We start from the raw sequence: 26,563 nt of genomic DNA on the forward strand, positions 1-26,563 counted from the left end.
CTTTCCTTTCCTTCCGGCGGCCTATCCTTAGACGGGACCGCCTCCCCGTTGAGGGGCCAATGGCCACCTCCCCCGAGCGCTCCCATCCGTAATGGGTGACGCCCCCCCATAGGGATCTTCCAATTACTGCTCACCGATCATGACCTTACCGCCTGACAATAAATACGACAAATCTACCTAAATTACTAAATCACGAAATAATTATAGCCTATTAAAAGCATGATTACTGATCAACACCACTGCAAAATCCTCTATTTGCACAACATACTGAAAGTGACCATCTTTAATGCATACTCAAAAATTATCACGACAATCCTCACAACCTGTAAGAAAATATGGTTACCACATCAAAACTTTATTTCAAAAACAACTAGCTGTCCTCAGGGGCTGGTGGGTGGGTCAAAATTGGCTCTTCGTTCCGTCCTGAGCTCACGTGCAGTGGGGAGGTGCAGCTTCAGAGCACAGGAACAAGAGGATGTTTCTTGGCTTGTTGCTTCTTTTATCCGTCTTCGGGGCGGGCGTCAACCCGCCCCCGCCCGCCACCGAGGGCGTGGCCGAGTGCGTCAGTGTCTAGGACAACCCACTCCAGGGCGGGAAAAGGCGCGCCCCGGCTACGCCGCTTCGGGCATACCAGCCGAGACTCGCCTCCCGCCCAAGATGGCTTCCCGGGGGGATCGTGGTACTCCACCATACGTTCGGGGGGACCGAATGGTCGCCCCTTTCCATATGGCTGAGATACCCGCCACCCCCTCTCGACACAATCCCCAAGGATGGGAAACCGAAACGGTTCTGGACTTTTGGAAGGCGGGAGGGAGTGACCCTCCCGGCCGTATTTATTAAAATATGAAACAAAATCAAAACATTAAAAATAACAGTTTCATATTATGTACAATTTCATTTCCACATTACGATGTTTGGCTAACCTTAACATATCTCTAATACAAAGATTCTCCTAGCCGATCCAACATCCTACAAAACATTTGATTTGAAATTGTACATCCTAACGTTAAGGGCCAACGGCAAGGTCGTAACCGGTGTCAGTTCCCTAAACCATAAATACAACCCTCACTTGTGAGAGGACCAACCGCACAGAGGCGTACCTCAAGTGCATCTACCAATTTCCCTTGGACTTGACGGGGGCCCCAATGAACTCGATGCCATTTAACGGTCGTCCGAGGACTCGTGTGAGGTGTCTAAGAGGTAGCGTAAACCCCCTCCCGAACCCCACACAACTTACCCATCTGCCGTCGCAGATGTCCTGGCCCCGGGAAATTCCCCAGGAGGGCCCGTAGCCCCTCCTATCCAGGAAGGGGCCTTGACCACCTTTCCTTTCCTTCCGGCGGCCTATCCTTAGACGGGACCGCCTCCCCGTTGAGGGGCCAATGGCCACCTCCCCCGAGCGCTCCCATCCGTAATGGGTGACGCCCCCCCATAGGGATCTTCCAATTACTGCTCACCGATCATGACCTTACCGCCACAGGCCGGATAGTTGACCGGCTATCCGGACTCCCCACAACAACTCCTGCCTAAAGGTCATGTTATAAACTCTTTAACCAGGCTATGAGGTCTCCTATGAGTAACTCATTCCCCACCCGGGACAAATGAACCCCGTCCCCCAAATACATACTGTCCCCTCTGATACAACCATGCGAGACAGAATGCAGAGAACTTGAACGAAACAATCTACTCACTTTGTTATTTATTTTCCTTACTGAATGATTCAGAGCAGAAACAGAAATAGCCCCCCGCCACACTTTTCGTGGGATCATGTGGGACCATGCAATTGTGCACCCTGGAACTCTCCTTGCCAACCAACTTACTGTGGAAAGCATTGCCTCAAGAAGAAGTCGTCTACCAGTGGCCACCAAATCGTTGCCCCCAAGATGGACTATGATTATAGACGGCGGTGACCTTATCCGCCCTAACAAACCCTCGAAAAAGGATTGAAACTGGTCAATACAGAGCCCGCCCTTTCCGTAGAAGGACACACTGTACCCGTATTCCCCAGCCACGTGAATCATGTCACCTGCTTTGAATACGTCCGCGGCACGCCTCACGTATGAGTGGCCCAAGACCCACACCTTCTTTTTCCCAGCCGGTGATGTCTGACCGCTGGTCCCCATGTGTCGGGTCGACTGCACAGTCCGCCCCGCCTCGTAGGCTTGCGCAACTGAAAACCAAACAAAACAAGAAGTGTGAGTACATCATTACAGCTTCATAACATGTGCAAGCGCACATACCTTTTATAACAGTTCGAGGACCAACGCCCTACACGTTTTACTTCTTCTACACTCAGACCCCTGGCTGTAGCCTCTGTAGCAGCCCCTATCCGAAAAGAATGGGTCCCAAACTCGCCGGGGTTCAAGCCCGCGGCCGAAATCGACATCGCAAGCACCCGCTGGAACTGAAACCTTGTCAGTGGGGTGGTGTCAGCGTGTCTCAAAAAGGTCCCCCCCATGATGCCACTCTCTGCGCTAAATATTCCTCTACGCAAACCACAGGGCACATGGGGGACCCGGGAATCCTCTGTATGATTATGCAGTCCCCAAACGCACCCTGATCGGTTTTGGACCTGACAAACGAGACAGTCATTGTCTCCCCCTTGACCTGAACGTGCTCTTGGCACAATCCCCCCATCGTATCCCGCTTGTTCCTCGCCACTAGTTCGCTTACCCGCATAGCCCCATGGAATGCTAGCGCAAAAGCGGCTCGGAATAACACTGTCTCATACTGTGATGAACACGTTGCCGGGAGTACGGAAAATAACAGGGCCAACCTATCCAGACCTATCGGGCGCCTCTCATCTGTTTTGCGACCCTCCAGGCGTTGCCACCCCCGTAGCGCTTTCTGGACTACGAAAGACGCTGTCGGGTCCTGGATCCCATGAGCCCTTGCCATAAAGGAAATGGCGGCCCGATGCCTCTGGGCCGTAGCTACTGATTTGCCTGCCTGATGTAAAGACAGCAACAATTTAACGACAAGCTCCTCCTGGCCCCAAAGCTCCCCCCTAGCAGAACCCAAAAAGGACCAGTAAGAACGGAACGCCCCTTCGTATGCCTTCCTTGTCCTGGGCGCTAAACTCTCTCCCACGAGGTTTTGTAGTTCGGGGCACCGAGAGACCAGAGAGCTTCGGGAAAGGGTGCTGCCACCGGGTCCGCTGCGGGCAGAAAACCCCAGAAGGCCTGCATACGGAAACGAGAAAGCGCATCAGCCGCTTGGTTCAATACCCCCGGGACATGTCTTGCCCTAAAGAGCACATTCAACTGCATGCACAATAACACAATTTCTTTAAGCAGTCTCAGCATCCATTTGCAACGTGCTGCCTGATTATTGATACACTCTACCACGGTCATGTTGTCAGACCAAAACACCACAGACTGATCCCGGAACCCCTCAGGCCAGGTTTTCAGGGCCACCAAAATAGGGAAAAGTTCGAGAAAAGCAATGTTCCTCGTCAATCCGCACTCATGCCACCATGACGGCCATTTTTGAGCCGTCCATTGTGTGCCGAATATGGCGCCAAAACCTATACTCCCCGCCGAATCTGTCCACAGCCCCAGCTCCTCAGAGGACACCGCCGGTTTTATCCAGACTATTCGACCATTGAAATCCGCAAGAAATGCCAACCAAATGCGCATGTCCTGGCGAACCTCTGCCGAGAGTCTTGTGCGGTGATGACCCTCCTTCAGGCCGACCATGGCTTGTGCAATCGAGCGGGAAAAGGGGCGGGCCATCGGCATTACTCTCAGGGCAAAATTCAACTGGCCCACCACTTGTTGTAATTGATGCAGTTTTACTTTAATCTCACTGATACATGTTTCAAGGGATGCCCTGAATTTCAAAACCTTTTCTCTTGGTAGTCGAAAACAACCCTCTACCGAGTCGAGCTCGATCCCCAGAAACTCGAGGGAAGTCGAGGGACCCACGGTCTTACCTGGCGCCAATGGCACACCAAATTGGTTCATCAAGACACAAAATTCATTTAAAGCCTGTCCACATTCTGGATCCCCGGCTGCCCCCAAGAACAAAAAATCATCGAGATAATGCATAACATGTTGAAAACCCGTCTTCTTTGTGAAGACCCATTGCAAAAAACAACTGAACATTTCAAAATAGGCACAAGATATAGAACATCCCATTGGCATACATCTGTCCATGTAATAGCGACCCTGAAACCTAAAACCGAGGAGACGCTGATCGTCTGGGTGTACCGGGAGCAACCGGAACGCTGACTCGATATCTGATTTTGCCATCAGCGCCCCGGGCCCCAGGCGATGCAACATGGCGACGGCCTCATCGAAAGATGCGTACCGCACCGAACACACCTCCGGGTCTATCGCATCATTCACGGAAAGACCACGTGGGGCTGACAAGTTATGTATCAGCCGAAACTCACCCGGGTCCTTCTTGGGGACCACCCCTAGAGGGGAACAAACAAAATTATCCACCGGTGGCAAGTCAAATGGACCGGCGACACGACCTCGAGTCACCTCCTTCCCAATCTTTGCCTGTACCACAGCCGAATGCTGTAAGACCGATAGTTGATTCGTACAGTTAGCTACACCCTGAAAATCCCCCACTGGGATGCGGAAACCATATGAAAACCCGTTCCGCAACACCCCAGCGGAAGCATGATCCGGGTATTCACTGAGCCAAGGAATCATTGCCATGGTATCAATCGGAGTAGGTAAAGTCGCCCCTCGGACTATTTCAGACCTGTTTGGCGCTTCCCTTACCACCGTTATCACCGGTTTTGGCTCTGCACATGGACTCAGGATGGGATGGCTGCCCACACCCCCCACATTCATGTCTGAACTTGCATGACCCCTGGGGCCTCGTACATTTACCTCTGTTAAAATTCCAACAGATCCCCCTTTTACCTGCGTTGCCACTCGTCTTCGAGTGGTACTCGCTACCTGCACCCGTCCGAAAGGATGTCCCAGAGTATTGGCGGGAAGATTCACCCCCGCTACTCCCTGACAATGGTACTTTTAACATTCCAGTACTCTCCATTTTTTGCCATGACACGGAGTCGTAACAATCCCAAGTCAAAACTGGGTCATGTTCCTTAGCTTTTCTAAAAATATTGTCATAGCAGAACCACTGATTGCCCCCATACGCTACGGAGTACTCCATGATACGCGATTGATAAATCGGCAACTCGGTCAGCAACTCTGGCCTGCGCTCACCCATGATGGAGGTAAAAATGCCCCACGCTCTGCCCCAAGTACCAATGTTTTCGTCAACCTTAAAGGCGGCCATTTTTGCGCGCCAAACACTCGGATGCATGAGCTCCTTTTGGCTCTTAACATGCTCCATCTCGTAATGGTCGGTAAGCAAAGAAAAAATATTAACATACTTATTCGCCCAAATCTTTTCCTTAATTTCCAGTGGAACATGCTGAGCCACCTTCTCCCTTCGTGAAGGTACAGACCCTTCCCCCGCGATCGGCAATGGCCGCTTACCTGAACCAGAAGCTGCATTTGCTGCCGAAACTGGGCCCGTTGCATTTTCCGCCGCCGTAACTGGCGGGGTAACAGAAGCTGGTGTCTTCGCAGCCTCCCTAGATTCCCGCAGTTGTCTCATTACTGCCCGGGCGTCGTCAGCCGTGGTGCCCTCGTTATCTTTTCCCAACCACGCTGCCAATTGTGCCGCTAACTCGGGAGGCATATCTTCTCTGGTCACGGGGGTGACCACCACGGGGATCGGATTCCCCCCCTTCGGCACCGGGGTTGGCTCCTCAAGTGGGATTTCACCCCCAAGCGCCCCCTTTCTGGACCTCTTGCCTCTCCCACCGGGGACTACTCCCGGCAAAGGCCGTTTCGGTCCTCCCTCCCCGTTTTTAGCCGCCATCTGCTTCTTCAAATCGGCTACCTCCTTCATGAGCATGCGGAGCATCTGATCGGTACTGACCCGCTTTTCGACTTTCTTAGGCATTCCCAGACGGGATATCTGTAAGACAAAAAGAAAGATTACAACGCTCAAAATTGGCTCTTCGTTCCGTCCTGAGCTCACGTGCAGTGGGGAGGTGCAGCTTCAGAGCACAGGAACAAGAGGATGTTTCTTGGCTTGTTGCTTCTTTTATCCGTCTTCGGGGCGGTCGTCAACCCGCCCCCGCCCGCCACCGAGGGCGTGGCCGAGTGCGTCAGTGTCTAGGACAACCCACTCCAGGGCGGGAAAAGGCGCGCCCCGGCTACGCCGCTTCGGGCATACCAGCCGAGACTCGCCTCCCGCCCAAGATGGCTTCCCGGGGGGATCGTGGTACTCCACCATACGTTCGGGGGGACCGAATGGTCGCCCCTTTCCACAAGTGAAATTTGGCCTCTCACTTGATTTCACCTCAAACGTCGCAATTTCCCTCTGGAAATTATCTGTACTGGAAACCTGTACACTATCTTCCACATTACTCTCTTCTTCTTGGTCAATTTCAACATTCATTCTCCTCTTTACTTCCAAAGTAACAAAACTCAATTTCTTCACATATATTCTTCACATCTATTTCAGAACCATGCAAAAGAGCAGCGCATAATTGTTTAAGCATAATTGCTGGACTCTTAGCATAATACAACATTCTAACTAATTTCCTCACTTTATTATGATGCACTGCTAGCATCCTGAAATGATGAAAAACACTCTGGCATACTCTCCTGGAAAGACAAGCCAGTGAATGACCATGCAAACCTATCACTTCTCTCACTCTGCAAGGATCTAATTCTTGCAACAACTTCATTTTCTGCTTCAAACTTTTCTTATTAAATGACCGTATAAAATCACAAAGCAAATTGATGGAATCCTGTCGTACACTGCAAATACTACTACACTTTCAGGTGTACACAGGACCCTTAGGACGTCTCCCTAAAACCTCATTACCTAACACCTCTTCTATCTCTGTTGTCACAAGTTTTTCTTTTTCAACTGGACAACCATCTTTCACTTCATAAGCTCGACCACTGGTGTCAACTGCATGCACCAAATCATTATCCTGGAAATAACTCTCCTCATTAAAAAATGCCTCAGAGCTTGAACTATGCATCCATTCTCCAGAAAAAACTTCACAAAAATTACTACGATTAACTATTCTCTTCCATCTACTATTTCTTTTGAAATCATAAATTGCCTTGTTTAGCTTCCTAATTCTATTGATTGTCAAAATAAATAACTTACGTTTAATTTCAAATGCCTGATCAATAACTTTCTCAACTATTTTTTTTCTCTTATAAAAAACCACTTTCTGTTGACCTTTCTTAATATTTTTTAACAAATTGCCAATTATCCTGTTGCGGAACATTCGTTTACGAATGTCCCTAAACTGTTGTTTCCTTCTACTTTCATGCATAGAGTTATCTCTTACTCTAGCAGTAACATTTCTCATTGGCCTTTCCTTACCGTTTGAATTGCTTCTCCTTTTCTGGACTGAAACATTTTCTGTAGTAATATTTTTTTTACTAGAGATATTTCTTATGAATGTTTTTGTACTCTTACCCGGTGCTTTCTTGGTGACTTGACAAATCTTTTTGTTAGAGGACTGCTGCCTTTGACGTTTTGCAGCCTTTCTCACTCTTTCTTTGCTTGGCATCCTAAAATCTTGAAATAATCTGCAGTTGAATCTGTGGTAAAATATAATAAAAAATGTTATTAACCACTATTACCCAACAGTAAATTAATAACAGTCATCAAAAACTTAACACACTACTTAACATTTTTACATAGAAGAATTTTTTGTACATGGCAAATTTAGAATACAGAAATAGCAGAAAAGAAATGGAATTTATATTCATTTTACCTGTGCTGTTTTATATATGAATCTGATCTAATTTTATGACCATATTTTAATATTTTATTGAAGACACTACACATAACCTCTTTTTGAAGGTGTCTTTATTTTTAAATTAAATGGTTTACATATTTACTTTTTATTTATTATAAATTTATAAAATAAATGTTTATAGTTCCATAGGCTCAAGCACGTCAGCTTCCCATCCTATGTCATGCAATTCTGACAAATCTGCATCCTCATCACGTTCTTCTTCATCCTCAGGATTGAAATCATCCAAGGGATCAACATCCACTGATGTTTCAATTACGAGTTCAATGATGAGGTCGAAATCAACTGATTGCTGATTGTCGCTCATGTTGATGTTGTCTTTATCTTTAAAGAAAGATAACAACAATGAGATGTTGCACAGTAAGAGACAAATCTCAGAGATTATAATAGTAAAATTGTTTAACAAGAGTAACATTTTGCAGCTATTATTTAACCATGTCCAACGATGCTGAGGAGCAGAGGAGGTGAAGCCTATATCCAATTTTTCACTGAACAGGACTCATCTCTTCTTAACCTTGGATAAACCTCACCGACTCTGTGTCCCCTGCACATAATTAAATGTAAAGGGGCAGATTTATATTAACTAGCACATCCCCAGGGATGCACCAGGTAACGTGCACCGCTGCTCTGCCACCCACGGTGTGCCGCATTTACAATCAGATAGGACAAAGCTGCATCAAAACCCTGCGCCTGCTTGAAGCAGGCATAGATCTTGACGCAGGTAGGCTGAAAGCTAAATCAACAACTAAGTGTCATGTGCAGAAGTTGCAAAAAAGGAAAAATGGCGTTTAAACCGGTAATGAGCCCATGCTAACTTAACACAGTGTAAAGATATCCAGGATCTACATCAGTTTGGGGTTCACGAACCTGGCAGGTATAAGGCACTGAGGCTTTGCACCGTGCATGTCTCATCCCAAATCATATGTTGTTTGTGAATGAAACAATTTCCCAGACCAAATGCTTTGGATTGGCTACTTCTAAAAAATTAAACACCCCTACTATCCCGGAGTTAGAGGAATATGATGGTTGGAGTAATTTTACTCGGTTGTCCATTAAAGATTTGCAGGCCCTACTCCGTAATTCTTCCTTTAACATTTCCAGTATAAATCCAAAAGGTTGGCTGCTTTGGCAACGTGCCTTATCCACGGTTTAATAACGCTGCCTTTTGCTTTATATAAGTTTTCAAATTGTATGAAATATATACCAATAGGTCGTTATGAACCTTTAGGTAGTGGTTTTCTTCATGAGGTCTGGTCGCTTCCATACACATACAGATTTTCAAAGATGATCAAGAAGTTTATCTGAATGGAGAGGAATGCACTGAGACGCCAGATCATTCACTAATGTGTAGGCACATACAGTTACACGGTTCATGCAACAAACACCGACCAAATATGGCTTGCGTGTTGCAAGGCACGCCGGTTCCTGCTATCATCCCCACGTTCAAGTTGTTGGAAAATGGTAGTTATTTGATGCTCAATAATGAAGATTGTTCTGGGTTAATTAAAAGTATTCCTTTTATCGTAACAGTAAGTGAATGGGTTATTTGCTGCAGAAATGTTCTATTTCCTCCCACACATGAACATAGGGAGTTTTCAATCTGGCCACAAATACCAACCTTGGGAGCACATTTCAACGGCATGGCAAGAATAAGAGCTCTTTTGTCTCAGAGAGAGGTGGCCTTCAGTTCGGCCCGTGAAACTTTCGTGCTTCACATAGCGAACACCCGTATAGAGGTGCAGACCCTTTTAAATACTGATTCGCCTTTGCATTTCAGCGACATGGTTCGGACTATCTTTAACGCGTCCTCCACAAAGGGCCTGGCGCACTTTTTTAAAGTTGTTGCCAGTGGTCTTGTGACTTCATTTGAGAAAATCTTTGGAGTCATCCCTGCTTTCTTTCATTCTATTTTTTCCACTGTGCTTGGTGGATTCCCATTTTTAATTGCATTACCAACGGACGCTCTTGTGCTTTTTTGCATTTTTAAATATGGATGTCCCTCCTGTGCAAGCTCCCGCCCTGCAGCTGCTGACGCTGTTCCGCAATCGCATGCTTGAATATTATGGCACAATGCCGTTGGCGATATTAAGCACGGCATATGGATTATCTTTTCGATTCTCCTACTTCACCTGTGTCCAGCCTGTATTTCACTGCCTGACCTGTGATTTCGATTGGGCCATTGATTTGTGTCTCTGCGGACCGGTTTCTCGTGACGTCGTCTTTAATCAGCTGATGACTCCTATCATTACTCACGAGTTGGTTTATCCTGGCGAAAGGATTATGGCTGTGGCATTGATGCATGGACTAATTGGTCCCTGGAATTTACTGGCGGCAACACAGTCTTTCTTGGAACAGAGCTTTCTTGAAAACTCACCGAGCTGTCCTCTGATGGTGATAGAGGATCCGGTGCTGGGAGAGCACGTATGTTCTTTTCCGCTTTTAAATTGGATGGCTGAACTCTTTTCGGATGAAGACGGTGACTTCCTATTAGATGCTGTTGCAGCTTATTTTGCATACACAGTTATGTCATAGACCTTTTTCATGTTTGATATGCTGAGTACTAGCATTTCATTGACAATTCATTGACTTATTTGTCAAGTTTTTATTATTTAGCTTGCCTATTGGCTTAAGCCTCGATAAAGTAGTTGGCGGTTTTATTTTTCTTTAGCATTAAATTTTCCTAGTTTTTAATGTTTTACCTTGCGGACCGTCCACATATAAAGTTGCAATCTGCTCTCATGAGATGGCACTTCTATTATCTTATTCAGTTCGTTTCCGGATCATGGGGAGGTGTCATCTAGATCCTGGATATCTTTACACCGTGTTAAGTTAGCATGGGCTCATTACCGGTTTAAACGCCATTTTTCCTTTTTTGCAACTTCTGCACACAACACTTAGTTGTTGCTTTAGCTTTCAACCTAATAGTTCATCGTGATTTACATGAGAATAATATGTTATTGCTCTACTATCTGCTTTACTTGTTAAACTATATCTGTACAGCGAGAGCTGAAGTTTCAAGAACAACACGATACAGAATTGTTATGAGGTCTGATCTCCACGACTTCATACTCATAACATAAGTGCAGCTTCTGCCAATTCTGGGCATGAGGCGGGTTTTATATTGCTTTGCCGAACACACATACACAACACTTGATGCGGTTCACATGAAGAGAGAGCTGCTGTATGCTGATGTGATTCCTTCAAATCTAAGACACTAAAGTATGGGCACGCCCTAAACCAACACAAAGAGACCTTCTTAGCAAATAATATAATATGTGTATTAGGGAGGGTGAGATATAAGCAGCCGCGGGCCGTGGAAGGAGTTACGGTGGGGCAGGGAGGTGGGGAGGGGGAGGGGCAGGGTGGAGCCCTCTCCACCCTGCCCCTCCCCCTCCCCGCCTCCCTGCCCCACCGTAACTCCCTCCACGGCCCGCGGCTGCTTGTAAGTGTTGCTAACTCTTATTCATTTACAGCATGTTAACATACTGTCACCATTCGCTTTTTATGTACTAGTAACTATGCTGGTAATTTTGCTACTGATAATATGTGTACTAGTATTATCTAAGATACTACGCCTGAGAAGACGGCATTAGTAAATAAACATTTCAAATACACATGTGTTCTTCTTAACTCCATGTTCTGGTTTCTAAGAAATATATAACGACCGACTGTTCATGAGTTCCACGTATCCTGAGGTACTATAAGTTCATATTCTGGATTGTCTAAACATTGAGAGTTTGTTATATCCAATGTGACACTGTACCTAGCTTGCTAAGAGGTTTTTGATTACTAAGGTGAGTTTTGGGGCACCCTAATTCGCCGAGGTTCCAATCCTCTGTCCACAGTTCTGTGTGAGAACAGAAACCCTGCGACAGGGGCACCCCTGAGCCTTGCTGGAGCTTCATCACACTTGCGATACAACTCCAGCAATGCGCCACCTTTACGGCACAGATACGTCACGCATCTGTGCTGTTTTTGCCCCATGATGCGCCGCATTGTAAATGCAGCACACCATAGGTGACGGAACAGCGGCACAGAATGACTAACACATCCCTGGTGATGCGCCAGTCATCATAAATCTATCCCTATGCTTCTTATCTTGTTAGAGATGAACCGCCATATGTATCATCAAAGTTTTTTGCATTTCCTAAATAGCGAACTTTAAGGAATAAATAGCGATTCTTTACCATTCCTAGTTTGCGATGAGCTATTTGCTAATTACAAATTACCCATTCATTTCCATGCAGCAGGCCCATAGGAATGAAGGTGCAATTTGCGATTAGCAATTACCTCATCGCAAATTACAAATTTTTCCGAGGGTGCAGGGGTGTCTCAAGAACACCCTGCTGCACCCCTGAAAAAGAAATTTGGGGGCATATGGCGCACATAAATTTTGAAAACATTCCTTTACCTCAAAAACGATTTTCAACTCATAATTTGAAAACACTGCACATGGAGAAATGACTTAAAATGTCCTTAAGACACATAAAAGCGTTTTTTGATTGCCTTTGCAGCATGTTTCAGTCACCTTTAACATGCCTATGTAACGCAAACATTCAAAATCTAAATTTGCCATGCACAGGTGGGAGCATATTTACAAGCAATTTGCTCCACAGACAAACTTCTTACATTAAAATGGGAAAAATAACATCAGAGACTCTCAATTACCTTATAAAGAAGCAGACACCATTATGTCCTTGTCATCAATATTAAAACCATTGCTTTTTCTCAAAAACGATTTACAAGTCATAATTTGAAAACACTCCACAGCTCCTATGCACATAAAAACCCTGTCAGTACTAATACTTCACATTTTCTCCAATTACAATTTCTCAAAGAAACAACATCTATTTGTAAAACACTTGAGACAAAGCAACATTTGAAAAACACAACTTTCTTCATAATTTTCTCCTTAACCACTTGGCTGCTAAGGTACTCCCTCTTCTTCCCATTGACTTTCCATTGAAATCAATGGAAAGTCCATGACGAGTTACCCTTGTCATTAGCGCTGAAGGGGTTAAAGCACACTATTTTCTATCTAAATTAAAGAAATCTTTTCTCACCTTAGCAAATACTTTGAGTTTCAAAACAGTCTCAGAAACACACCAATTTGTCTTCAGCAGAGCAAAAGGTATGCACTCCAGAGTCTGCAGCTATCAAAAGCACAGAAATGCTGTAATTCTTCACACATATCTCTCATGTCACCCAATCAAAACTCTTCCCTCACTTTTTTCAAATCAAAACCCTTCCCCCCTCTGCCCCCTCTCTGCTTTTTCTGCATAGCAACCACCTCTTGCAAGACCTCTGGTGTTTCCAAGTTCACACAACAATGTTGCAATTGAACTCTGAACTCTCAGTGCACCTGCATATCCAGTGCAATCTTTCATTTAATGATTTTTTCTTCGCCACTCAAAATACATCTTTCAACGAACTCATCCATGCACCCTAACTTTCTGTTTTCAGCAATCAAAATCCACCAATCACTCTTACTGCTTCATTAACACAGAAACTCCTCAGTTTTTTTCATTTTACACTCTCATTTTTTCAACTGCCATTTCATTGCCACACTTCATCTGACTGCAGGAGAACCTTCTCTCGCCATGTTTTCTGTCTGGATTGTTGGACATAGTTACATCTATTGGGCTCAGAGGTACACTGAAAACAGGAATTTACCTAACCTCAATTTACAAGATGTGGAAATTAAGTGGTTTGGCCACAGAGGATTAAAATGTCACCAATTGATACCATTGGTGAAAACCTTTATGCATTTGCCAAAACCTGACCTGTTAATTGTGCACTGTGGAGGTAATGATTTGGGCACTTTGACTGGGGTAGGTCTGGAAATGCTTTTAAAGGACACCTTTGAGCAATTGATGGCACTTTTTCCTCAGACTGCCTTGGTATATTCAAATATATGCCAAAGACAAAAATGGAGGTGGTCGAACCAATTTTGTCCACAAATTGAGAAATCGAGGAAGCATGTAAACAAATCTGTTTCAGCTTACATGAGAGACCATGGAATGGGCTCCCTGTACAACAATAACTTGCGTTACTACATGCAAGATATCTACAGAGGAGATGGAGTTCACTTCTCAGATGAGGGCAACAGAATTTTTACTCTGAATTTAAGACTGTGCATTGGTACCTACTTATAAGTACCTAAATGTACCATAAACCCAAAAGCTCTTCTCAGAGCTACCCTACATCTGATCACTCACAATTATTATTTTACTCTAACTTTTTTCACTAATTTTCAAGAAAGTACGCTCCCCAGAACGCTTCCCGGTTCGCGAACCGGGCGCACTCCACGCAAAAAAACTAAAAAAACGATATATATTTTTTTTGCCCTGCGAGACCCTTTTAAAGCCGCCACATCAAACCTAGGGGGTCAGGGAGGATCTACTATGCCCCCTTATGGTCATTTGCCTCTTCGCTTTGGCCTCCTCTTGTCTCTCGATCCTACCGAGAGACAAGATGGCGGCCGCTACGGACTGTTTGGAATGTTTACAGACGCCGAAGAACCAATCAGCTTCGCAAACCTCCGTAACGCGAAAAGTACGCGAAGCGGAGCGCTGTTACAGATATATATCTTTTTTTGAACGTTAATTTCTCAAAATCCACTGGAGCACATATATTGAGACCTAGCAAAGGCACATCGGGCTACCAGTCCCTACAATTTTGCCAAGTTTCGTGCAAATCCATTCAGCCGTTCGATTATTATTATTATTTTTTTTTTTGCCCCGCGGGGCCCTTTTAAAACCTCCACATCAAACCTAGGGGGTCAGCGAGAATCTACTATGCCCCCTTATGGTCATTTGCCCCTTCGCTTTGGCCTCCTCTTGTCTCTCGATCCTACCGAGAGACAAGATGGCGGCCGCTACGGACTGTTTGGAATGTTTACAGACGCCGGAGAACCAATCAGCTTCGCTTCACAAAGCTCTGTTGCGCGAAAAGTACGCGAACTGGAGCGCTGCCCGGTCCGCTGTTACAGATATATATCTTTTTTTAAACGTTAATTTCTCAAAATCCACTGGAGCACATATATTGAGACCTACAAAAGGCACATCGGGCTACCAGTCCCTACAATTTTGCCAAGTTTCGTGCAAATCCATTCAGCCGTTCGGGCTAAAAGTGAGGCCAACCGCCCTATGGAAAACTCAATGTTAAAAACACGTTTTGGGACCCCCCTTTTTTCTCGACCCCCCCTGGACGAACCCCCCCCAATTTTCAGGGGCTGCTCAGATACAAAATGTGCCATTTTCCTGAAAATTTCAGCTAATTCCGTCCACAAACGCCAAAGTTATTAGATATAGAATTTTCAAAAATCCCATAGAGAAAAAATTCTAACTATATATACCTACTGGCGACCGCCAGTAGGTAATGTATATATATATATATATATATATATTACCTACTGGCGGTCGCCAGTAGGTATATATAGTTAGGATTTTTTCTCTATGGGATTTTTGAAAATTCTATGTCTAATAACTTTGGCGTTTGTGGACGGAATTGGCTGAAATTTTCAGGAAAATGGAACATTTTGTTTCTGAGCAGCCCCTGAAAATTTGGGGGGGGTTCGTCAAGGGGGGGCCGAGAAAAAAGGGGGGGTCCCAAAACGTGTTTTTAACATTGAGTTTTCCATAGGGCTGTTGGCCTCACTTTTAGCCCGAACGGCTGAATGGATTTGCACGAAACTTGGCAAAATTGTAGGGACTGGTAGCCCGATGTGCCTTTGCTAGGTCTCAATATATGTGCTCCAGTGGATTTTGAGAAATTAACGTTCAAAAAAAGATATATATTTGTAACAGCGGACCGGGCAGCGCTCCAGTTCGCGTACTTTTCGCATTACGGAGCTTTGTGAAGCGAAGCTGATTGGTTCTCCGGCGTCTAGTGAACATTCCAAACAGTCCGTAGCGGCCGCCATCTTGTCTCTCGGTAGGATCGAGAGACAAGAGGAGGCCAAAGCGAAGGGGCAAATGACCATAAGGGGGCATAGTAGATCCTCCCTGACCCCCTAGGTTTGATGTGGAGGTTTTAAAAGGGCCCCGCGGGGCAAAAAAAAATAAAAATAATAATAATCGAACGGCTGAATGGATTTGCACGAAACTTGGCAAAATATTAGGGACTGGTAGCCCAATGTGCCTTTGCTAGGTCTCAATATATGTGCTCCAGTGGATTTTGAGAAATTAACGTTCAAAAAAAGATATATATCTGTAACAGCGCTCCGCTTCGCTTACTTTTCACGTTACGGAGCTTTGCGAAGCTGATTGGTTCTCCGGCGTCTGTAAACATTGCAAACAGTCCGTAGCGGCCGCCATCTTGTCTCTCGGTAGGATCGAGAGACAAGAGGAGGCCAAAGCGAAGGGGCAAATGACCATAAGGGGGCATAGTAGATTCTCCTTGACCTCTTAGGTTTGATGTGGAGGTTTTAAAAGGGCCCCGCGGGGCAAAAAAAAAAATAATAATAATAATCGAATGGCTGAATGGATTTGCACGAAACTTGGCAAAATTGTAGGGACTGGTAGCCCGATGTGCCTTTGCTAGGTCTCAATATATGTGCTTCAGTGGATTTTGAGAAATTAACGTTCAAAAAAAGATATATATCTGTAACAGCGCTCCGCTTCGCGGAGATAAAATTATCTCTGTATTACCTAGCTGTTGCTAACACCAGTTAGCGACCGCTAGTAGGAGATAGCGACCATCTTGGGCTCCACTTTGCATGTCAGTGATATTTATCACTAATGACATGCAAAGTGGGCATGCCAAGATGTTAGCGACTGGAAACAGTCGCTAACATCGCTATCTCCTATTACCAACTTTTGGAGATATTCGCGCTAAGCGCGAATATCTCCAAAAAGTAACACCTGCCCTGAGCAGTTCTTAGCCATGTTATCCAATGGGAGGTGGATAACATGGCTAAGAGCATTAGCTCGGTAATGCATGAATATCGCTGACTTTTCAGCGATATTAATGCATTGCGGTCGTTTTTTATCGCATTTGCGATAAACCTTGATAATAGCAAGGTTTATCTGCGATAATTTCTGACGATGCTTAGCTGTAAAAAATTCGTTGCTAAGCATCGTTAGGGATAAATATCGCTTAACTTTGGTAATATGCCCCAACGTCTGTTAACGTTCGATTCGAAGGAAATCAGGAAGTGTTGAAAAACATTGTCTGCGCCATCTTGCCTTTTTTCAAATGCCACACTTTTGTCGTGCACGGCAGTCATTTTAGATGCCTTGACCAGACCCACTCTCTGCACGCTGTCGATCCTTAGCATGGCTCCCCACCCTCGCAAGCATCTCCCCCAGTCACTGGTCACCCCCGCTCTCTGTCTTATGCATGGGTAATAAACCTCCCCCCATCTGCGCTGCTCTTCCCTGAGAATCACACCCTGTGCCCGCCCGACACCTCCCTTTCGCCCTATTCACTACCGCACCCTCTGACACTCCTCTTCCTCTGTGTCCGATTGTCCAGGCTATCAGCTAGCCCTGCAGATGTAGTTTATGGCCCCAGCTGTAAAGAATCACCCCTCTTCAAAGGAGTTATAGTAGATCAATGCCCACACCCGATGAGATCCGTCACACCACACGTGTTCCTACTATCTGAAAACCATCCTGTATTGTGATTGGGGAGGGGACCGAGCCTGAAGCGGAAGATTCCAGGGATGACTCTTTGTACATCAAAGTTTTTACAATTATGTGTCATATAAAAAATATATAGCACTCCAACAAAGTAGTAGGATTATAAAACTTTAATAACTTATAAATATATACAACAAAACAAAAACAGTAAAAACATTTAAACAACGAAGAGACCGTGGCAATTTCTTTTGAATTATCCAATACATTTATTGAAATTGACAGCACCAATAATGAAATATTCTCACAAGGAGGAGATGACTTGAATGATTTTTTTGATCAATCTCTTGATGGCGAATTTATCGAATGTTTGGAGACCATAGAGTTACAAGAATCATCATTGCAGAGTTTTCATGAGGAAATTCCTGATGAGGACATGTTACTAGTTCTTTCAAATTATGAAAATTCAGAAGATGTTGCCTGGGTGCCGCACTGATTTGGGTATCCGGCGTGGGGCGTCCCGGGGGGTGGATTGTCAGTAGCGGTCTGTTGTGCGAATAGTTCCAAGGCAGCAGAAAGCGCTGAAATCTGGATGTCACGAAGGTGATGTCTAGTAAGTTGCCGCCCAGCAAATAACGGCGTGGGGCGCCGCGGGGTGAGTGAGTCCAGTAGGCACCACAGCTATACTTACCGGCATTGCAGAATTACTGCTGGGGACAATGCCTCTGCTGTAGCAGGGTCACAGCAGAAACAAAAAGGATTCTGCTGAAGATGTTGTTGGTTTTCAATTTGAAAACAGTTCTGGTGTCAACTGCTATGCTAATGTAGTGGTTAATGTTTTGTTTTCTCTAGAAAATGTAAAAGAGGGGGAGGCAGTCCAAAGTTCCGGTAAAAGGGCAAAGGAAAGGATCGGTGGTTTGGACTATCAGTCAAAAAGGGGAGGGGGTGCAACAATTTTTCCTACCGGGTCACACTGTGCTTTCACCGGAACTGAGGTCTGCAGGATTCTAGTCATTCAAACTGAGGCTGGCGCCAGCATGGGAGCGCCGACGTCCCGCGGATACAGTTTCGTCACTCCACGGGCGATCATGGCAGTCATTCCCCATCGGGGGTGTCTGCGGGGGTCGGAGACTCCCGCGGCTCCTCTAGAATCTTCAAGGTCGTGGAGGACTACGGTGGTGGAGTCAACCAGTGACCGGGCCATTTCTTTATGCTGGGCCCGCTCTTGCCAGGTCGACCGCCATTTTGAGAGTTCGGTAGCTACTGGCGATCGCGGGGTCAAATGAGCGGACGGGCTCCACCCTGCCGGGCGAGACGTTGCAGCATCTTTTCCGGGCGCCTGGAGCGCTGAGGGTGCAGCTGGGAAGCCTCCACCTGGGGAGGCGGGAGAGGCCTGTTCGCACCGTCTCTCCCTCCCAGTGCACCCCACGGCGTCTCGCTTGACATTTGTTATGGCCGGACCAGGCGATGAGGACGAGGGGGGGGGGTCGGAGGCATGTGCAAGACATCCCCCCCAGTGTTGTCAAAGCCATTATTGAAGAAAGAAGAAATGTCCCGTCCGTCTTTGGGCCGGACCTCCGGTGGATGGCGGCCGGACGCCCTTTGCTCTGGCCCCATGAACAGGTTCCTTGGCTCATCGGCTGCAGCCGGATCCTTTTCCGGGCGCCTGGAGCGCTGAGGGTGCAGCTGGGAAGCCTCCACCTGGGGAGGCGGGAGAGGCCTGTTCGCACCGTCTCTCCCTCCCAGTGCACCCCACGTAGTCTCGCTTGACATTTGTTATGGCCGGACCAGGCGATGAGGATGAGGGGGGGGTCGGAGGCATGTGCAAGACATCCCCCCCCAGTGTTGTCGCAGCCATTATAAAAGAAAGAAGAAATGTCCCGTCCGTCTTTGGGCCGGACCTCCGGTGGATGGGGCCGGACGCCCTTTGCTCTGGCCCCATGAACGGGTTCCTTGGCTCATCGGCTGCAGCCGGATCCTTTTCCGGGCGCCTGGAGCGCTGAGGGTGCAGCTGGGAAGCCTCCACCTGGGGAGGCGGGAGAGGCCTGTTTGCACCGTCTCTCCCTCCCAGTGCACCCCACGGCGTCTCGCTTGACATTTGTTATGGCCGGACCAGGCGATGAGGACGAGGGGGGGGGGTCGGAGGCATGTGCAAGACATCCCCCCCCAGGGTTGTTGCAGCAATTATAGAAGAAAGAAGAAATGTCCAGTCCGTCTTCGGGCCGGACCTCCGGTGGATGGCAGCCGGACGCCCTTTGCTCTGGCCTCATGAACGGGTTCCTTGGCTCATCGGCTGCAGCCGGATCCCGTCGGCCCCAGCCCCCGGCCGTTGGTGGCTGGACCAGGAGAGAGTGTGGGGGGACAACCTGCAACTCTCAAGGGCCACCGCGGCCGGACTGGGAGAGAGAGGGGAGGGTCGAGGACACGGACATTCCCCCACCTAAAACTGTCCAGTGTTGTAAATCCCCCTGGCCGGGTCCCGCTGGCCTCGGCCTCTCCTCCGGCTACACCCTACGTGATGATCTCCTGGCCGAGGCGTGGCAGCAGGACCCGCCTTATATGTGTTGCTTCCGGCTGGGCGTAGCCGAAAACCTGTTGCACTTTGGAAGTTTCTAGAATGGGGTGGATGTCTGCTGACTTGTATCTTTCCCAGTTTGCCGTTATTTGGCCGTGGCAGGCGGTGGGACAGACAGGTTTTGGGGCAGGGAGGGGCGATATTTTCAGGTTTCTTATTACAGGCTTACTTCTAACGTTTCTTGTTTCTAGGACAATAATAGGTTTTATCATTACGTATTGTTATCGTTTCTTTGTTTGTTATTTAATAAAAAGTTCATCAGTGGCCTACTGATTTTCGTTTTCCTATTCTTTTCTTTCCAGGTTGTTTCATGCTAAAGTTTCTGTTAACAGGATACAGTGATCACTTCGGTATTATTGCATATGTCCTTTTCACTAGGGGTGCTCTCTGGTCGGGCCAGATGACGTATCTCTAGTAAATGGTCCGGGTGAAACAGGTGCATCAATCAGTGGGGAGTAGATAGGCATGACAGATTACAACGGGGGAGAAAGGTCCGCATTACGTACCCTTTCACTACTTGCAAAGATTTTCCTACGTATATTTGCAAACAGGGAATACCTCCAAAAAGAACCAATTCCCAAACAGTCATTGTTTGGGCAAACAATCAATCAATGAGGAACGAAATAGGCACGACGTGTTAAAGGTTTGCGTTACCTACCCTTCACTATCTGCAAAGGGAGAGAGAATATTCCTATTCTTCCTCGTTTGCAGGCAGAGAAGATCCTTAAGAGAACCAACTTCGAACAATTCAATGCTCGATTCAAACAATCAACAAGGGGTATTGTGAACACAAATGAACGCCGCTTATGTACATACACATTGCTATATTCAACAGGTTGGTCCTAATGTTTCTATTTTAGCGAGGTCAAAAAGAGATCCCATTAGTGGCCTACTGATTTTGCTCGATTCCTTTTGTTTTTTTACACGATTTTTCGCTATCTGCAAAGACTAAACAGAGTATTGCGACTCTGTGCTTGTTTGTAAATAGAGAATGAACCAAAGAGAACAATCAATCAAATGGAGAGAGAAGCAGGCACGACGGATTACAACGGGGGCAAAGGCCTGCGTTAACTACCCTTCACTATCTGCAAAGAGAGAGTACTCCTAATAGAAATGAGGGGTGGGGGGCAGCATTCAAAGCAGATCAGTGTGCATAAACACGAAAATGTTTTTACTTACCACGTACTTGACATTCGACAGCTTATGATATTTGCTATTAAAAAACCATTGAAATGCACTGAAAAAACCATAGGTTATAGACCATATATAGTTAGGAATTAGCATTTACAAAACCTTGAAAATTCACTGAAAAAACCATAGGTTATAGACCATATATAGTTAGGAATTAGCATTTAAAAAACCTTATTTTACTCACACAAAACCATTGAAATTCCATATATAGTTAGTTGCACTAACTATATATCGCGCACCCGCAATCCACTGCTGATCATGTCACATATTACATCATTCATGACATGGTCAGTGACATCACTGATGACATCACTGATGACATCTCAAATGACATCACTGATGACATCAATGATGACATCTCATTTGACATCATTCTTGTGCTAATACGATAAACCTCTTCAGACTCTACTATAACCTTAGATACACTCAGTGTATACAGACACTCACACACTGTCACTCATCCATGGAGTTACTCACACACCTAGTCAGTCATGCAAAGAAACAATCTCACCTCCATTTCTTCAACTATACAGTTATACACACCTTACTTATTCAAACATATACTAACACATATTTACTCTCTTATACAATCCCTGATACAAGTTCACAATGATCCATACAACCACTCACACATTCAGTGGCTCTCATGCACAGTTATTTATATATGCCAACTCTCACATGTACTGTGTTTTACATATGTACTTACTATGACATGTAGCATTGAGATATCCATTCACTCATCAATACACTCATGCACACAGTCAACTGCCCATGTAGCTATTTCCACATGCACTCTTGAACTCATACACCTAGTGAATCAACTGCTCACACATCTATGCACAGAGTCACACACCTCCCAGCCACCCCCACACAAACTCAATCTCCCATACAAATACTTGGGCAACCAATCAATAACACATATAGCCTCTCGTATAGCTAATGATCAACACATGCAGCAGTTTACATCACAACAGACATAATGATGCACAAATTAAGACAGTTTAGTCACTAACCCATGCATTCAGTGAGACACATTTAATCACTCACTCATACAGTCAGTCACGCACCTACTAAATCCTTCATCCAGACACTTATACATCCACTCATTCTTCAATATGTAAGACATATTTTAACTTTACAGAAACATACAGTCACTGGATGTTGTCATCAGTGATGTCATCAGTGATGTCATTTGAGATGTCATCAGTGATGTCATCAGTGATGTCACTGACCATGTCATGAATGATGTAATATGTGACATGATCAGCAGTGGATTGCGGGTGCGCGATATATAGTTAGTGCAACTAACTATATATGGAATTTCAATGGTTTTGTGTGAGTAAAATAAGGTTTTTTAAATGCTAATTCCTAACTATATATGGTCTATAACCTATGGTTTTTTCAGTGAATTTTCAAGGTTTTGTAAATGCTAATTCCTAACTATATATGGTCTATAACCTATGGTTTTTTCAGTGAATATATATATATATATTACCTACTGGCGATAGCTAGTAGGTATATATAGTTAGGATTGTTTTCCATAGGGATATCGCAACATTCTATTGGGAATCACTTTGGCGCCGGTTGAGGAATCTTCCTGAAATTTTCCTTAACTTTGCCTCGCGGCGCTCCGGTCCTCCCCTGAAAGTTTGGGGGGGATTCATCAAGCGGGGGCCGAGATAAACGGGGGGTCCCAAAACGTGTTTTCCCTATGTTAATTTACATAGGGCGGTTGGACTCACTTTTAGCCCGAACGGCTGAATGGTTTTCCACCAAACTTGGCAAAATTGTAGGGACTGGTAGCCCGATGTGCCTTTGCTATGTCTCAAGATATATGCTCCAGTGGTTTTTACGAAAATTAACTTTGAAAAAATATATATTGGGCTACATTGGGCTATATATATGTTAGAGCCCAGATGTAGGCCAATGTAGCCCAATGTAGCCCAAAGATGGCCACCAGAGACAAAAAAAAACAAATGTAGCCCAAATATCAGCCAGATGTAGCCCAACTATAGCCCAATGACAGAATGTCCCAGAGTGTTCTACAGAACAACTAGAGCGCTAACAGTCTTACTTATGACAAAAGTATGGCACACCTGAAGTCATCTTGATTGGAATAAAGTGTTAGCACTTAAAACATTTAATTTGCAAAGGAACAAAATGAGGGGGTTCATTTTGCCATAGAAATTATGATTAGTGCTGAAGAAAGAAAAATTAGGACACTATTTGAGTGACTTCTCAAATCCTCTTATATTTCATTAAAAAAATTCTGATATGCAGTCTCCCAAGATGGCCACCAGAGACCAAAGAGCCTGTGCTTAAAAACGCTGTTAGCAAAGCAGGCATTTGAGATTTAAAAAACATTTTAATATATAAAAACATTATCCGCTAATAGAATTAGCATTTAAAAAACCTTGCGAATTCAATAAAAAACCATAGGTTTCAGGCCTTATATAGTTAGGAATTAGCATTTAACCCCTTCGGCGCTGATGACAAAGCCAGCTCATCATCAGCGTTACCTGCGCTGCGCAGGTGACGAGCTGACTTTGTCACAATCAAGCAATTTTTTATTTTCAGCGCACAGCGGGTAAACGCGGTAGCGCGGTAGGGGTTAAAAAACCTTGCGAATTCACTGAAAAAACCATAGGTTTCAGGCCTTATATAGTTAGGAATTAGCATTTAAAAACCCTTTGAAATTCACTGAAAAAAACATAGGTGTCAGGCTTTTTATAGTTAGGAATTAGCATTTAAAAAAACCTTGCAAATTCACTGAAAAAAACATAGGTTTCAGGCCTTATATAGTTAGGAATTAGCATTTAAAAAACCTTTGAAATTCACTCAAAAAACTATAAGTTTTAGTGGTGTTATAGTTAGCTGGACATTTTACTCATACAAAACCATTGAAATTGCTCCTATATAGTTAGTTGTACTAACTATATTTCGCGCACCCGCAATCCACTGCTGATGATGTCACACATTAGATCATTCATGACATGGTCAGTGACATCACTGATGACATCTCAAATGACATCACTGATTACTAGCCGCCCGTCCCGACCTTGTCCGGGAGCAATCAGGCTTCCCGGACCGCCCGACATTGTCCAGCAGCCCGGGACCCCGCCCGCCCCGACATTGTCCAGCAGCCCGGGCCCCCGCCCGCCCCTGCCCCCGCCTGCCCCGACATTGTCCGTAATTGTAATTGTAATTGTAATTGTAAGTGGATTTATAGAGCGCGATTGATGCCCGGGGGCGTCCAAGCGCAAAGGGACCAACAGATGATTAGGCAGAGGCGGGGATAGTACCAGGAATTACTGTGGGGAGTTGAAAAGAAGAGTCTTGAGCTGTTTCCGGAATGAGGTAAGATTGGAGTTAGCTCTCAGATGAAGGGGAAGGGCGTTCCACAACTTGGAGGCGTTATGGGCGAAGGTCCTACCGCCTGATCTGGCTCTTTTTATTCTGGGTGCGGTGGCAGTAAAGGTCTGGGTTGACCGTAGGTTTCTACTTGGATGGTAGTGAGAGATTAGGTCACGGGTGATAATGGGGCCTGTGTCCCAGAAGGCCTGGTGGGCGATACACAAGGCTTTGAAGTGGATTCTTTGGCGGACTGGCAACCAGTGTAGACTGGTCAGACCAGCTCTGATGGATTGTCGGCGTGGGAGCTGGAGCAGTGTCCGGGCTGCACAGTTCTGCACTGTTTGAAGTCACCGCAGTGTGTAGTCTGGTGCCGCGAGATACAGGACGTTATTGAAGTCCAGGCGGGACTGGATCAGACCCTGGATGGCCACCTGTTTAGCCTCCATGGGTAAAAGATGAAGATTTTTTTTTTTTAGCATTTCAAGCAGGCCAAAGCAGGTGGCCGAAAGTTTGGCCGTGGGTCCCCCGGAGCCTTACCTCAGCCGCCGCTCCTACCCCGCGCTCCTCAGTTCACCGCTCCGCCGCTCCTTGCCGCTCGTCACCACTCCTCCCGCCTGTCAAACGGTCCTCACCACCTGTCCGCCGCTCGTCAGCGCTCCTCCCCCACGCCATGTCCGCAGCTCCTGGACGCCGCTCCTCCCCGTGTGACTACTTTTTTTTTAAGGTACATTTTTTAAATAACGCATATTTTTTTTGTTTATATAGCCTATGTCCATCTGCACACTCTGACGATTGCAATGATGTATCGGGTGTGTGGATTGGCGCTGTGGTTCTCGAGTTTACCCGCCTCAAAGGTTCAAAGTTCTTGTTTTATAATAGTAGTATAGATGTATGCGTATGTCTATGCATGTAAATGTAATTTTATTCTTCTCTTATTTTTCTCTTTAAGGACCCGGTAGAAGCACAGAAAAACTCAATTCCGATTTTTCAAAAAGTCAAGGTCCTGATTGTAAGTTGTCAATATTTTATTATCATTTCTGAAAGATTCACTGTGCCTGAATGTCAATTGATGGAATGAATCTAAGTCAGGATTCTTACACTTTCTTCTGACTGTGACCTCATTGAAATCTCTGAATTCTCAATGTTAGCCTTATTAAAAGGAAAAGTGCAATATTGTGCTTTGGCCATTTGTATGCTTTTTGTGCCATCACACGCAAGAACTCCCACTAGACGACATTATTGTAGCGTATGTCTTTCTACTTTCATGATGTTTCATTTGTCCATGGATTGCAGCAATGTGCCCAAGCACAAGCATGCACATCCACACACATTCAAGCATGCACTCTCACATATGAATACATGTATTCACACAAATGCATCTGCAATTTTCCTGTCATGAAAGTCCAAAGTATTATTTCTGATCAACATATTCCAATGAATATTGAAACTGGTCAAGTAGGTGAAAATCACTCTTTTCCACAAATGATAAACACACTGCCATAAAGTTTCATATACAATCATATACACAATGCATGGAATGTGGTGCCTGAAAATAAATGTTTTTCTTGCTGTACATGTTTAGAAAAGTGAAGGACTATTGTGGTTTAAACGTATATGAAAATGTGCATTGCAAGGCCTGAGGGTATACAAGAGGTGATGTAAATATCTGCAAAAGGTGTGAGGCAAAAGAAACAGGCTAGGAGAAATCTTGGAGATCTGGCTTTCCAAAAGTGAAAGTAATGCTTCCTTAATTTCTAAGTCTGTGGTTGCAGTACTAGGTAGATATGGGTCAATGGTTGTATGCTGGATGAATGGGTGAGTTACTAAATACATAATTTGATAAATTGATGTGTGCATTGATGGGTGGGTGATTTGCGTATGACTTCAATAATTCACAGAAAACACGTAGTACATGGGTGTCATAACTCCTTTCAGAGGGCCAGGTGGCAAGCAGGAGCTATTGGGCCCAACCATAGGCGTTAAGGCATTTTACTTCTGATGTCCTGGAGTTCGATTGATCCTGATCAGCTAAGACTA

At 45.4% G+C, this 26,563-nt stretch overlaps 2 protein-coding genes across 3 annotated transcripts in view; both read left to right on the top strand.

Annotated features, from left to right (window-relative positions):
• LOC144766952 (uncharacterized) overlaps positions 1–25,604 on the top strand; it is a 76,364-nt gene extending 50,760 nt beyond the window's left edge. The window contains exon 4 of the mRNA XM_078650636.1: positions 25,476–25,604. Within this exon, the coding sequence (XP_078506762.1) occupies positions 25,476–25,604 (129 nt within the window). The remainder of the gene's footprint in view (positions 1–25,475) is intronic.
• LOC144766566 (uncharacterized) overlaps positions 1–26,563 on the top strand; it is an 844,102-nt gene that overhangs the window by 751,291 nt on the left and 66,248 nt on the right. The gene's annotated exons all lie outside the window — the stretch shown is intronic.

This window comes from Lissotriton helveticus, chromosome 7 (genome assembly GCF_964261635.1).
Source record: "Lissotriton helveticus chromosome 7, aLisHel1.1, whole genome shotgun sequence".
NCBI classification, from domain to species: domain Eukaryota; kingdom Metazoa; phylum Chordata; class Amphibia; order Caudata; family Salamandridae; genus Lissotriton; species Lissotriton helveticus.